The 16,492-nt window shown below is 37.0% G+C and overlaps 1 protein-coding gene across 1 annotated transcript; it reads left to right on the top strand.

Annotated features, from left to right (window-relative positions):
• The first annotated feature begins 227 nt into the window (after positions 1-227).
• LOC120770230 lies at positions 228-737 on the top strand. Its single transcript, XM_040097515.1, has 2 exons — positions 228-297; positions 360-737. The coding sequence occupies exons 1-2, from the start codon at positions 286-288 to the stop codon at positions 729-731; spliced, it is 384 nt and encodes a 127-aa protein (XP_039953449.1). The 5' UTR covers positions 228-285; the 3' UTR covers positions 732-737.
• The last annotated feature ends 15,755 nt before the right edge of the window (positions 738-16,492 follow it).

The following is a 16,492-nucleotide window of genomic DNA, read 5'->3' as shown; positions in this document are numbered from 1 at the left end:
AACTACCTTGCCTGCGCCACATCCCAGAGCCAGAAGCCTTTATGGAGATTCGAGATGCGAAAAAGTAAAAAAAGTGCTCTTCAAGATTCCTGTCGCTTTGCTCTTAGTTAACGCAGAATCAATTTAGATTTTTTAACTGCTGCCCAATTAGAGGATGACAGTAGGTTTTGGTATAAATACGATTGTCCAATCGTGGATTGGGCAACAGTACGCTTTGCGACAACCGACGTGTGCAGACCATTTCTGAATAAGTTCTTCCCTTGCAAATTTATAAGAGACGAGAAAATGTTCAAACTGGTAAGTGGCAAAAACGCATCCAAAAAATAAGTAATTCATTAAAAAGTCCTTTTCTCCGATAGGTGGCACTGCTTTTGTTCGTTAACGCCGTTGTAGGCAAAGTGACCGAAAAGCCTGATGTCTTGGATGCCATAGAAGATACCGAAATTCACTTGGTTCCAACACTGCAGGCCACTTCGATAATCCAGGAACCCACTTTGGCCAAGGTGGGCGATTTGATTCACAGTGTGCCCACCGCCGTTTCCCATCAGAGTTCGACCATAGTTCACGACCGCGCCAATGTGGCCACACCGATAGTAGCACCAGCAATTAAGACACACATCACTCCGGTTATCAACTCATACGTTTCGCCACTGGCACGTTCTTATCCCAGCTTCTATCCGTATAGTTACTATTATGACTTCTATCCTTATGCTTACAAGAGTATCTACTAAGCTTGGACCGATCGTAAAAAATGTTACCATATGCATGAAACAGCCTCATAAGAAATGGAGTAAGACATAAGCTCTTATTTAAAAATAAATGATTTTAATATGACTTCCTGCAAATTTTCTATCCTCAACTAGAATAGTGCGCAAACCTCACAGTTGTCAAGGGCGATTTCCAAATACCTTTTCGAATTTGTAAGGAGTTCAATTCAAAATATCTTTACAGGGCTCAATAGAACGTCTCAGTATTATGAGGAACTTACCTTCTAAGGTTTTTACATTATTAGATTCAGTGAATCCAATGACTCCCTAAAGTTCAAACAGAAAATATTTTTGTGATGAAGGATGGTGGAAAGAATAATAATGATAAAGAACAGTTTTAGTTAGAATTTGGTTGATAATACCTATGTATATTATCGTTAGGTATGGTAAGAAATACGATAGGCCATGAAAGTTAAAGTGGTAATAAGGCTATGAAATGTCACTACAATTGCCGTATAGAGGGTGATCTGTTTCGAGGTTCCGTACTTTCTTAAAGAAAAAGCACAGAAACTACAAATTTAATGGAAAATGTTTATTATCAATCGAAAGAACATTCCTTGACATTTATTGTCTCTATCAAATGTTGGCCGCAGCTACGTCTCAGATGGTTTATTCGCTGAGTCCAATTTCGAGCATTTTGACTGGTAACCAAGGCCTGAATCAAAGCGGGATTGTCCGCATAGACTTTAGACTTTAATATCTCCACAGGTGTTGACCGGCCCAAAACGAAAAATTATCTGCTCACCGAAGTACTCTCTCAATAAATCCATTGATTGATGCGAGGTGTGAGAAGTGGCGCCGCCTTGTTGAAACCACATGTCGCCGAGATCACAAGCTTTAATATTAGGCATCTAATAGTCGGTTATCATGGCGCAATAACAGTTGCCATTGACAGTTACGTTCTAATCGGCATCACTTTTGAAGAAATATAGACCGATGATTCCACCGGCCTACAAACCACACCAAATCGTTGAATTTTTACCTGAAATGGCAGCTCTTTAATCTCTTCAGGTTGCTTTTTGTCTCAAATGGGATGGGATGGGAATTTTGCTTGTTTACGTCCTCCTCGAGCCAGAAATTGGCCTCATTGCTGAACAAAATCTGGCACGAAAACGTCGGATCTTCTTGGAACTTTTCAAGGGCCCATAGACCAAAGCTATGTCGCTTGGAAAGGTCGAACAGCTTCAGTTCTTGCAGAAAGTATATTTTGTATGATTTTAATTTAAGATCTCGCAGTAAAATGCGCTAAGTCGTTCCATACGTCAGACCGAGTTGCTCTGAACGGCACCGAATCGACTCTTCGCGGTTTTCGTGTATACTCTCAGCTACGGCAGCGATGTTTTCTTCACAGCATGTTGGACGTGATCTATATTATTCAATAGTGAATGCTGGGTCTCAAGATTTTCGTAAAGTTTTTAGATGTCAAAGTGGGACATCAGATAGACTCGCTTAATCGATGACAGTGCCAATTAAAAAATAATATTATGACAGACCGATGATTTTAAATGATTGTTTTTAGGTTTCAATCGCGCAGTAGAGATACGACAATATTTTAGACGAAAGGCGAGACCTCAATTCATTGTATGCATAATTTATACAAATATATTTTTAGGACGTCTTATAGTACCATAGTTATGGAAGAGAATATCCATAAACATGCTTCTGACCCGAATCGAGATCGGCTTCAGCGCTCAATGGTTTCACCTTATGATTTCAGTACTCGTTTGCAAATGTAAAGTTTCAATATTTATGTAGGTATTATATTTGTGTGCAGCAGCTTGGAATTGAAAGGCTTCGTTTAGTAGAAACATTTTCTTAGTCATTTTATACCAAGTCCTTGAAAAACAACACGAACGTGTGCAAAGCACGTGGTTATGCATTTTTCTGCGTAAATCCAATTGAATGAGCGCTTTCTAATTCCAAGCCACACTAGAATTATCATAAGTGCGAAATTAAGGGGCAGGTGTAAGTGAAGAGCAAAAGGGCAACGCAACAGCCACAAAGTTCCATAATTTGCGTGCGATTTTTTTTTATTTTTCGCGTATTTGTTTTCTTTATGTCACATTCATTCGGGCAAAAAAATCGACGGAGTGTGATTTCAACGCCACAAAGGCGACGTGAGGAAATGCTGCAATGCAAATACATGGTATTTTCACTACTGACATCGTGCAACGACGCACACGCGTGCCACATACATATGTGTGCAATTCGTGGTGTGCATTCGATGTTCTTCATATATGCACCTTCCTCACGACATCGGAATGTGTGCGTTGTGGGTGAATTTTGTTTTCCATTTACGGAAATATAACATTTTCGCCAATAAACTGAGGCTCTAGCAGATTGACACGTATAACCATAATGACCCTTACAGTCTTTGAACAAAGAGTGGGATAGTTTTGTCAGCTCTTTCTTAACGGTTACACTCGATAATGTGTCTAGTTTTCTTAAAGAAAGCGAAAGTAGTTTGACACAACGAACTTTTATTAATTAAACATATGCCAAGACCTTGGGGCTTGGAAAATATCCATTTGAGTCTTTTTCAACATTTTGGGCCAACCGAACTGATTGAAAAGACCTCCACTTGTGCATTTTTGTGTGAAACAGTGTGTGCCTTTAGTTTACAGACAACCAATCCCAACTTCGCAAAGTGCGCTAAGCTTTGCTCACCAGTTTGTGAACCCGATTCAATACCGTACTGGTTTTGGGATTCTAACCCCACAATTACGAGCGCATACCATGTGTACTGTACTTACATATGTATACCCACGTATGTCCAATAGAGGACTCTTGAATGAGGTTAATTAGCATAGCTGCCTTGGGCAAATGAATTTGACCTGCTGCGGAGGCAGGTGTCAATTGGCTGTAATGAACGGAAAATTTCAAAATTCATCAGCATGAGCAAAAATACTGAACTAACGGCTTATTATCACAGGGAAAGGAAGCATTCGAGGATTGCACTCCTGACATGGATATGCGCTAGCGGACGTGTGCACAAAATCATACGCGCGCATTAACGCAATTCTAAATTTTCTGAAACCGTCAATCGAAAAAGTTCGTGATATCGCTTAGCTCCTGCAGTTGCGTCCGCTAATCAACGCTTCTTCATTGCCTCGGTCATTTGTCAGTGCGCAGCAGTTAATTTATACGAAAGCATTTGTTTGAGCACTTGCTTGCAATCAAGTGTCGTCGCTGGTAATGGATACAACCAGCAAAAATACTACGAAAAACATATATACAAAATGGCAAAAATGCACCCGGATTGGTAGGACTGTCCTTAATTGCTATGCCACACATGAGCGTGATCTGTCAACCAGTTTGTTTACAGCGGCTGCTTAAGTCGGAACACCTCAGCAGTACGTAGCGATTTTTACAATGGATAAAAATATCGAAAAAAATGTCAAATTTTGTGTTTCTAACCAAATTTTGGGCGCGGAATCGTTGCGAATGTAGCAAAGGCTTATGGTGATTCAGTTTTATCAAAAACACAACGAGAAGACGGTCGAGAGATCGTTCTGGACGACCTTCCATCTCTTCAACAGATGAAAATATTAAAAAAGTTAAAGATATGGTGCTTGAAAATCGTCAGGCAAGTATTAGAGAGATGTCAAGAGAGCTCGAAAACTCTCGCGAGTGTGTTCGAAAAATTTTGGTGGATATTTTGTGTATGAAACGTGTTCTTGCTTGACTCGTCCCAATAAAGTAGGGGTTTTTTTCAAAAAGAGTACCGTAAACAGGACTCTTTGGACATGCTTGATCGTGCGAATACCGATCCCACATTCATGGAGAGCATTATAACTGCCGATGAGATATGGGTTTATGAGTTTGACATGCAAACAAATCAATAATCATCGGAATGGAGGGAAAAGCACGAGCCGAAACCAAAAACCATTGAAAACTGCCAAAGCCGCTCAAAAATCAAGGGATGTTCATTGTTCTTTTCGATGTTAGTGGGTTTGTGCATCCTGAATTTGTTCCGGAGGGACAGACTGTCAATAAAAAGTGAAATTTTCCATTGAAAAGGGCCGGAGTTATGGAAGAACAAATCATAGATTTTACCCGATGATAATACACCATCGCATCGATCCCTGTGGATCGGCTTATTAAAACTAGCCGAATCATGTAATATCTAAAACTTTACCAATATCCTAATTTCCAAAGAATTTTATTTTTAATATACATATATATATAGCGAATTTTTGCTCTGAAGAAGCTTCTATGGATGCTGATATGACACAAATAAATCTTTCTCATTTCTGAAATCATGGCTACCAAATTTATACTACTTGCAATGTATTAAATTAAATTGGTTTTGCTAATTATCAAAACACAGCATCCCGAAATAATCACATAGACATAATATTAATCACAAGGTGGTAGACAATTATACATACATACACACCTACTACCCTAGTCAATCAGAAACTGGCTAACATACATACTTGGATATTGAAGACAGTTAATCAAAAAATTGTATTTCACCAAATAACTTAGCAGTATCTGACAATGAGCATTGCGAGAGCATTGAAGAAATGTCGCTTTGAACGCAATGTTGTCAGTCTCCAACGACAGCGAGTGACCCACGTGGTTTGCGCTGAAACCGAATTGTGGTTTCCTAATTGAGTTATAAGCTGGCCAATTATGACATTTCCGTGATCATCATTCGCAGCCACAAAGCATTCGTTGTCTGCTCGTGTGGCGATTGAGTGGCCAACTGTAGAAACAAAGGTTATATACTCGTATTTGCTGTTAATACATACGGACGTGTAAGCAGTCGTACATTGTTTTGGACTTGAGTAGAAGAGACCACATTAATAGAGTTGGGAGTATGCACTGGGAAAAACATCAAAATTTTGTTTGAAAGAAGTAATTATTTGAATGTGTTAAATAACATTTTCTATCTATAACTGAAAATTCTTTGTTGAAACGTGATCTAGTCCGAAAGAGACCAAACTTTCCCTTTCTAAACTGGAATTGTGTGATTTTCACTTCAAGGGATTTATAGAAATAAGAGTTCAAAATAAAAAAAGTAATAACAGAGTGTTTTTCGCTTCATTTTTTAAACTACAAACGCTTTTTCCAACATAATTGAACTAGATATTAATAATAGTGCATTCCACTGAAGAAGGTCTTTGGTAAGCTCCGAAACCTGCAAGTGTAATCATTCATAAAAACAGACCCTGCTTAACCTCTGTGAACGTTTATTCAGGTCCTCAAATGACACACACACATGTACGGTTCTGTGTATGACAATGTTATTCTGTGTAAAATTAATAACAGCTCAATTAGCAGGTCGATTTGCATAATTAGTTTGTTTGTTGTTTTCAATTTGTCCATTTCCCAACATTGACACAAACAATCATTATTTTCAGAGAGTTGTGATGTCAGTGCCGAATTTCATTTGAAGGCTGAAGCGTTGGCAGTAACAAGTGCATGAAATTAATAATAACGATCACATGCTTGTATGTGTCATGGTGCTTAGGGGTCAGTATGGTAATCTTTTTTCTCAAAAAAATTTTTTTTTTACATTTTCTGCTTCCCTTATACCCTAAGATTTAATTTAGAAACTCACTTTGCCATTGGAAGGTTTCGAAAAAGGCCCAAAAATAATAATACCGCTCAACGTTCGGAGCGCTCGGAGTGCACACCTCAAACTTTAAACGCGTTTTTCTCAAACACACACTTTTTTAAACTGGTGGACATGATTCCGGTCGAACTACTCAACCGATTTGCTTAATTCTTTTTTAATGTTCACAAAAGGCCTGGCTATCGCCCCTACTAGATTAATGATTTTTTATTTATTGACAATGTTATGAAAAAATGTATGTAAAAACACATGGTGAAAAATTAAAAACAAAAACACGTTAATTACTTTTTTATTTATCAACATTTTTTCATGATTCTATTAGGGGTGATAACCATTCACGTGCTTTTTAATAATAAATTGGGTTTTGTATTTCAGATGATATAAACATGAGAAATCGTGTCCGCCAGTGAAAAAATGCTTCTAATTCACCCAGCCATTTCTCCGACAGATGTCATCCTAAAATTCCGAGAAAAATTTGTTCATACAATCCACAATATACCTCATGATATGTGAAAAAAGTTCTAATGTAGAATAAAAATTTCTTTAAAAAAAATGTCAAAAAAACAGGTCAGCTTACCCTACTGACTCCTTAACTACTCTCTTTAAGGCATTATTGTGTAACGAGCACATTGGACGGAATGCTACGAATATTAACTACCAAATGACTTTAATTACTGCTGTAAATAGCTAAAATTTCAACAGAACTATAATGTTACGTTATATTCTGTCCAAATAGCTACAGGATATGCAAGGCCAACAAATACAAGACAAATATAAGGGTATTCTTGAAAGCAAAGAAGGTAAACTCAGTTGCTCAGTTCTACATTTAACGGAATTTCAAACAAAGTAGAACAATTTTCTGATAAATGCGAAGATGATAAAGTCTTTATGAAATGCCATTCAAACAAGCCACATACAAGTAGATTTTCACTTCGAAAACTCCTCACACATCATTTATATGCTCACACACACATGTGCAGGAAGCCAGTACATTGTTGTTATGGGACACTTGGTGAGGCACCAGCAGGATATGCGTTTGTCATTTATTGCAGTGAATGTTTTGAATACTAATTGCACTAACAAAATATCTGAATTACCAACTAGAAGTGGAGAAATGCAATCATGTACTGCCACAGGACGAAATTCACACACACACATACATCACACAATTGTGACATCGCCTTTGGTGTGTTTGGTGTATGCAATTCTGATATGCTCTGCTCAACTGTCTGTATGTATATGCATTTGTATGCAGTGAAATATTAATAGTTTATTGTAGTAGCCAGGCAAAGCTTCATCTTACTTCTTTGTCCAAGTGTTGCTCCAAAACAAAGGCGAGGAAAATTAAAAGCAGACTTTATATAGGACAATAATTAATGAATGGTCCATTATTGGTTGGCATGTTTATCAAACATAGACTTATTTTTTTACTATTTAAATTATAGCCAAGCGCGCGTAAATGGCACTCTATCAAACCGTCGCGCTGAAATGAAGTGGAAAAGACAAAAGTAAATACTTTTCAAAGCGATTTTAAAAATCAGATGTACATTCCTTATTCATAATGTAAATAGAAAAATATATTATTTTTCAATATTACGACGTATTATTACGTACTTTTATTTATCTTCCATCATTATATCGTCATTAACTCCGCTGCGGATGGCTGGGCACACAATTGTGAGACACTCAATGTGCGGCCTTTTGCTTCTTTTTCCACTTATTAATATGTATATTTATTTGTCACTTGGTACAGTACCGAAGATATGCTCTGCGTCCCGTTGGACGTCAATCCAGTTATTTTTGAGACATTTCACCATTAAAAATTTCGCTGATTTCGCTTACAAATCCCTAAGCGGCTTATAAAATATTTTTCTTTGTACTAGTAAAACTCTACTCTACATTAACCTCACTTCCACTTCCGCTGACGACATTTGGGCAACTTAAGCATATTTGGTGTCTAAAAGTTTTCCTACCTGCGTGTCATTAATTTCCAGTTAGGCGCTAAAATTATATGCAAATTGGCTTGCTGACTTCTTCTTAATGGAATAGGCAGCGGTTGGAAGAGAATATGAGTAATTGCCGAAAATATGAATTTCATAGAATTGGGTAAGAAACTGAGTGGAAAATTTGCAAAACAGTATCTTTAGATAATAGTACTTGGTGTTATTTGAAAAACTTCGGTGGTAGATTCGAAAATTTTAATGAGCCTTAAGAATAAAAAAACATGAATTGATACAGTCAAACTTCTATTAATTATCTCATTTCAATCACTTTTATAAAGCAAAAAGTGCCTTACAGCTAACTTTTTGTTATAGCGTACTCACAGGACTACTCGTAGTGGAGTGGATATATCGAACATTGCTAATAGACTTCAGTCTTTCAATATATCAAATCATCAATATAATCAAAATATAAATTGTCCGTCTACCATTTTGAATTTGAAGGACATTAAAACTCGAGCATACCAATAAAAGAAAGCGTTTTTGAACAGCACGTGCGATTTACGTAATTGCTTCAGCATTTTCCAACACAGATAACTTTCGTTGCTACCCCTAAGAGTACTGTTTAGACCTTCAAAATACTTAGGCTCAACTTATATAGTACACCACGCCAGTTGCCTTTTCATGCGAATTAATTTAAGAATATGTATGTTTGGTGCTGAAGGATCACGGTTTCAATGCCAAAATGTAAATAGTAACTATTTGCGAGGAAAGTGTTGCGCCAACTTCGAGCTGAGCGCTACTAAACAAACATTTCCGCGTCCCTCGTAATTCCGTAAGCTCCTTTATGCACGCAAACAATATCCTCAAACTGCCAGAAGAACAAACGGCCACAGTAGGAGAACAAAAATTTACATACAAATTGACTGTGCGATAAGCCGGGAGATGAGACGAGCTGTCACTTAGTCCAGGATGCGGAGTAGCTACGCCCAAGGTTGAAGAAGAAATTTCCAGTTTGGCTGCGTGGTCTGTTTGCCTTTCGCGATTTCGTGGAATGACAGACTGCAGTGTGATAGTTGTCATAGTTTGAGTAAAAGTTTATCCAAAGAAAATTTTTTGAAAAAAAATTATTTTGTCTATAAGTTACTAACAGTTGTTGTAATCGTTGTTGTAAGGTTAAATTTAATTTATCTGTAAGTTTTCCTAAGTGACCCCAATCAGAGGCAGTTCTCGAAAATTCATAATTATTTAGGCAAATTTACTACCTACACTTACTTCTTGTGCTTGGCACTCCCTTCAAGCCACACATATGTACATACATACATATAAAAATAGCCTTTGAATAACGTCCAACCGGCGACTGCGAGTGACTGACTTTTGTATGCCACACTTTCATACTAATTTTCAGGCTTATGGCTGGAGCAGGTATCATGTACTACTTGATTATGACGGGATTGCATTGACACGATGACATATGCGAGCCGTTATCTATTGTGCAAAGGATCAGTGATTAACACATGCCTTTCAAATAGAAAAGGGTGCGTGTTTGGCCGTTTACACTTGTTGTATGTATTGCTTAAGCTTTCAGGGATTACCTACTCCGAGTGTAGTGTATCATTTCCATTCATGTCTGCTTATTTACCTTTGCAATTGACCTTTGAGCCTTTGGTTTTGCTTACTTACTTATGTTCTCTTAATTTAAATTCTTTGTAATCTGGGTATTTTGCTCTGCTTCAACCAATCTGTAACATCAGCATTTTATTAATCATGATTTTTTCATATTTGGAGGTTAAGTCCTCAGCCTTCACTTAAATTCCTTCTTCAAGATAGAAATTGAGTAAAAAGTGAATAACTGTTTAGATTATGGAAACTACCTAAAGTTGAAGTCATAAAATCATTAAAAAGTATTAAAATGAACAAGATTTAAAAGCTTCCCCTCAAAGGCGGGAGACATATCGAGATACTCATGTAAGAAATTTTCAAATAAACACCAAAACTTAGCAGTGATGGCATGACTTACTATTTTCTCAATGACTTTAAAATTTAAAAATATATTTTTTATTCTTAAGCCAAAATTACAACAATTTCTTACAAAGCTCAAACTTAAAACTTTATGCTCTATAAATATTCGTTCTCACGGTCCCGAATACACATAGACGCCAAGAAAGCCTCTTTTATATGTAAGTATGTAATAGTATTTTGCGAATAAACACTTCAATTACAATGAAAAATTGTTTCAAATGTCGCGGTGGCGTTGACAAGTGCTTTCTTCTCCGCTGCAGCCCTAGGTGAAAGCCAGACACCAGACTGAATGGTAGCACAAAGATAAACAACAAAACAATTCACATTGTTGTGGTATTTGTAATCGTATTTGCCATTAAAGTCGGGCTATTTTTAATGGCGATAAGAGTCTGACTGTCAACAGGCCATCAAGTGCGAAGAGCTTATTGTGATGCTGCCAAATAATCAGTGAAGTGTAGTGTCACGCTTCTTCTAAAGGGCTGAAGACACATAATGGCTGTGTGAGACGGAGAGTGTGCGTATATTAGTGGTTGTTTTACACTCCTACTTCTCCGCAGAACCATTCTCTTGAAAGCTCGTAACGTCGACTCATCAGATGCTTCATCGTCCATGCCTCTGCACTATGTTAGGGGACGGGAATGATGAGAAACTCGTAGTGTTTTGTCTCTGCTCCTCCACTTTTCAATTGCCTAATCAGTCCAAAGTAGCACCTGTTGGTAGGAGTGATTCCACGTTGGATTTCAAAGCGGATATTGTTGTTGGTGATTGTTGGATATAGATATTTCGCCTTGTCCTCGTTCATAACCAGACCCATACGCTTCGCACCCTTATCCAGTCTGGAGAAAGCAGAGCTAACCATGCGGTTATTGAGGCCAATGATATCAATATCATCGGCGTACGATGCCGTACGCCAGCTGCTCTTATAGAAGATGGAACCTGCTCGATTAAGTTCTGAGTATTATTTTCTCTGGCAAAAGATTCAAGAAGTCACACGATACGGAGTCTCTTTGTCTGAAATCAGCTCGAAGATGTTCACCCCGATACTGACGGAGCTTTTGGTGTTGCTCAACGTCAGCTTACACAGTCGTTTAAGCTTTGAGGGGATACCAAAGCCGAAAGCGGCATTGAAATAGTATTTATCATATAAATTTACTGAATATTATTTTTATTTTACTCATAACTTTTAAGAATTTATTTTCTGCCACCATCACCGTTATCAATTAAAAGTTATAATGTTGTATAAGTTCTCACCACTTTCACTCGCTTCTTAATGTAACTACTTAGCAAGGCAACTAAAAGTAGAAAGTTGGAAAGTTAGTATTTTTATAACAATGACAGCTATTTTTGCGCGTTCTAACTGTAAAACTAACAGCGTGTCGCGAAAGCTTAAAGAAAAGCTGCCGCTACTTGCGGACTTGCTGGTGTTTGGCTCCTTAAATTTATCTATTTCTTGCCTACATTTTTCCATACTTTCGTTCTGCCTCAAACTCTTTTGCCTTGGCATTAAAAACTTTAGTTTCATTTCCTTTCGGTTTTGCATAAGCGGACCGACATTCAGAAGAAGTTTTCTATCTCTATTATCTGCCATCATTCTATCCGATTTCCTTATCCGCCCTGCGACCGGCAACTCTTCCGATGTTGCTCAAATTTCACTTCAGCGTTGTTTCTTCGTGTGTGTGTATGTGTATGCATGTCTGTCCTATCATAGCACGTCTTCATCGATGCCCGCAACACGAGCTATCAAATTTCATAGTCTACTTTGCACGAGGGCAACTATTGCTAAGCAGTTCATAAATGTCCATATGAATAAAGGATACATACACACATACCTATTATAGATCTCACATTATGCCATTATATTGTCCGATGTATATTACTCTAATCGTTTTTGAAATTCAATTAGCTTAACAAGAAGGAACGTGCCATGCAAATTCGAAAGTCATTGTATTTGTAAAGGCAGAGAGAACTTAGTGGAACGCTGAAAGCATGAATTTAAAAATGTCTGCATAGAAAAATACAAAAAAGTTCTGCCTTTAAACGATGCTCTTGTTCTTGGATTACTGGGTATATAATAAATATATATGTATATAAAAGAAGATGTTTAAAAGAATGCAGATCTACAACAGAAAGGGTTATATTTATAAAACATTGGATTTAACAACAAATTACTTCATTGCGAAGCCAAAACTTATAGGTTTGAATCAAGGCACCTTTGGATCGCCGAAGCGCTTTGAACCTATCACCTACTGGTCGAGGTGAATATCAATTTGTTTACCCGAAACAAGGTACATACAAGTATGTTAAATTCGCCACATAGTTTGTCACACCCAGAAAGAAAGGTCGCAAACTATAAAGTGTAATAAAGGAGCACCATGACGAGTTAAGTCGATTTAGCTAAAAATTTTCCCACGTCCTTTTCTCTACAAGAAACTGTTCATTTGTCGAACTGCCGATATTACATCACTCAATGGAACAACTGCCTTACAAACAAAGCGATCAAATTCGAGACAGAGATTTTCGTACCATATACCCCATTTTGTGCCATAGGAAAGGCATTTGCAGAGGTTGCAGCTTCCATGCACCCGTGCAACGAGTAATAAATTTTTGTTTATACTTAAGTACTGATCCGTTACTCTGTCTTATTCTGTCAGCTCGGTTCATGTACACGAAGCGTGCCGTTTGTCTTCAAATCAGCGATAAAGAACAACTTTGAATCACTAGCGATCAGCTTATCCGTACCTGATTTGTTTATGAACGTTCGCATCAGCAGAAAATACCCGCAGTGATGCTTACGCATCGAAAATTTGTAACATGCGCACATTTTCAAAGCTGATACATTCATGTTTTAAATCAGTGTAGCAGAAAATTGTCGTTGTTTGCTGTACTCGATTCAAACAATCGTCGCAACGCTATGAACTGACATGATACGATTGAAACCGAAGCCAGCCATACCAGAGAACGTAAAGCTTTACATTCTCTGGCCATACCGTTTACTCGATCGTGATTGCCGAATAGCAGATTGTTCATGTTGCAACAGATCAGTTGACGCTGGCGGGTACTCGAATTGGTCAACAATGTTGTCTATGCTGAACTGAATTGATTTGATTGTGTTTTTGGCACGTTCTGATTTAATGATACTCGTGGCAGCTCTATGGTGTCGAAAATAATTTGTGAGTTTCTGTTAAGTGAAGAATACTGTACGGAACGTGTGAATTCAACAATAAAGATAACAAAAGAGAAAAGTAAAAGATTTAATGATTTGAGGAGAGTAGATAGCAAAATTATTGTCCAAGCCTGAGTAATAAAAATTATTACTCCAAACCAAAGGAAGCGCGAAAAATGAAATAAAGCCAAACAAGCGAAAATTAAAGATGCAATGAAAATTCGCTGACCAGTGCTTTGCATAACCAATTATACTTTTCATGAGTTTTGGCGGCTGCTCTGGTGATGCGTGTTACAAGCATATCTATGTATGTGTGAGTATGTACATTAGATCGCCTCGATTTACAGGGAGCCAAAGAACACAGTTAAAGTGGGAAAGCAAGGCGAGCTGTTTCATTGCTTTTTAAGATGAACAGTTCTTTACTTCGAAATGTGTGGTTAACATGTCTTGGAATACATTCAAATGAACAGTGAAATGTAAACAGTGAATTTAACATTTAAATGCGTAAATATTCAGATATTTTTTATAACTACGGAATAATAAACATTCGACTATATCCATAGTAACTAAAAAATGTTAAACAGTAATGAAGAAAACAACAAACACTAATGTCGCTAGATTTTTTAGATTCACAGTCTCTTAGGCAAAATTGTTCAGAATGATCCGTAGAGCACTTCCCGCATACCCAATTTTATAGAAAAAAATCAACCCGCTCTAATGAACATACAAGGAGCGTTCCAAAGTAAACAGGACTTAAAAAAAACAGAACAAATAGTTTTCTCGGCAAAATCAATTTATTTTATTCAAAATAGTCTCATTCTGCTTCCATACAGCTTTCTGCACGGTCCAAAAGCATGTCGAACGAGTGTTTTAGCTCGTTGGCCGGTATGGCCGCTAGTATGCCGGTGCAAGCCTTTTGAATGGCCTCTGTATAACGCTTTCCTTTCATGGGCAAATGCATTTTTCCGAAAAGGAAGAAGTTGCACGGTGCCATATCAGGTGAATACGGGAAGTAGTTAATGGTCAAAATGTAATTTTAGGTCAAATAATCGCCCTTCGAATGTTGGATTCTGAGCAATTTTTGGTCGTCAGTCAATTTGTGCGGAACAAACCGTGCACACACCTTTCGCAAGCCCAAATGTTCGATCAAAATGCGATAAATCGATGTTTTGGAGATGTTCAATTCCATTTCCATGAATTTCAATGATAATTTCGGCTGATTTTCGATGAATTCACGCACAGTTTCGAAGGAATTTCCGGTGATCACGGATTTTGAATGGGCCACATGTTGATCGTCATTTTAACCTCACGACCACTTTGAAAACGTTGAAGCCACTCGTGCACTCTGCTACGGGATAGGCATTCATCGTCATAAACTTGTTTCATCAATTGAAACGTTTTGGTAAAAGTTTTACCAATTTAAAAACAAAATTGTATGTTGGTCAAATTGTATGTTTGTCAAGAAATGAAAGTCACTGGATAATCGATAAAGATAACAGATTCTAACGCACTAGTCGTCATATAGATGGCGCCACCAGGGGGCACTAGATTCAAAAAGTCCCGTTTACTTTGGAACACACCTTGTACATTTGTACATACATTTATGATTTCGTATTTCTTCGCAGTGATTAGCTCAACCAACTTTACGCTGACGTTTTCCATAGCAGATAAAGCATCAAGGCTCTGTTTGTCATATCCATTAAGGAAGTTGAATTAGCTTATTGAAATAGTATATAATGTAAGTATAGTTCATCAGTGTTGAGTTAATTAGCGTGCTTAAAGTAGAAAGCAAAAGAAAACAATTTAATTAAGTGGCACAACTTGTTGAAAATGAAAACCTCTTGCATGTACGCTAATAAGAGACTGCTGATGACTGGAAATAACGATTTAGTTGGATTTTTTAATTAAAATGCATCGAGGAGTTGACACCGAAAGTGAACGCGCTCATTTGCTGGACAAGTGACAGCCGACAAGTGGGCCGGCCAACTGTGTCACAAACATCTTCATAATGGATACTAATTTAACATTAGAAAACAATTACTTAAAAGCGTTATAAGGCAATAAAATAAGAGGATAATTACTGCTAGAAAAAAAAGAAATTTCAGCGAAATACATTTTAAAGCCAGTATATTTGGTATTTAAGTTTGTAGAATCACATATAGATTTCAGTATTTTTTTTTTTTTGCATTAACAAAATTGATCAAAGAACAAATATTTTGCCACCAAGCAAGTTCTGTGGGATTAAGCAAGAATTTTGTTAGAAATGTTGACTCTTTTTGGATAGTGATATGTACTTATATATAGCATTATAAATTGATATATTGAAAAAAATTGGTTTTGAGTTGCGACTTTTTTGTAGATAGTTTGCGATATATTTGCCTTAAAAATATAAAAATTCCGAATTAATTTGATTCTATGTACACTTCCTTTGAAAAATGCGGTCATATTCGATTCAATTAAGAAACGTAGCATAGCAATTATAATTCTTTAATTTTATAATTTTTAACTTTTATACTTCTGCACCAATTCGACTTCTCTTAGCACCTTTTTGAATGTTTTCTTTGGCTTAGTTCTTTTTGTTAAAAGTTTGATTAAATTTTCCTCCAACAAATCAAATAGAATTCCAAATAGAAATAATTATGTTCTAGAAAAGGTCAATAGGGCACTAAAAATAATATGTATTAAGAGGTTCTTAAATATCTTCTACGCATTTTGAAGCTTTCGATATTTGAGGTCGATAACTTTATTATTTTGGTTCTTATCCACTGGAACCAAGAAGACAATGAGAGCCGAATTGGTCAATACCAAAGCATTCCTTGATGAATTCGAAGCGAAGAATGTGCAATATCCGTTAAGAACAGCTAAGTTAAATTTTCAATTTTCCACAGTTATGATTATATACATAAATGCCACAGTTTTATTACACAAATCAAGGAAAAACATTGAAAACTTTAAGCCTTGACGGTACAAGCAATGTTGTCTCTAAAAAAACAGTAAATGTAATAGTAATGGACTC

Source organism: Bactrocera tryoni, chromosome 3 (genome assembly GCF_016617805.1).
Source record: "Bactrocera tryoni isolate S06 chromosome 3, CSIRO_BtryS06_freeze2, whole genome shotgun sequence".
Classification (NCBI taxonomy): Eukaryota; Metazoa; Arthropoda; class Insecta; order Diptera; family Tephritidae; genus Bactrocera; species Bactrocera tryoni.
This window is presented reverse-complemented; position numbering and strand designations above follow the sequence as displayed.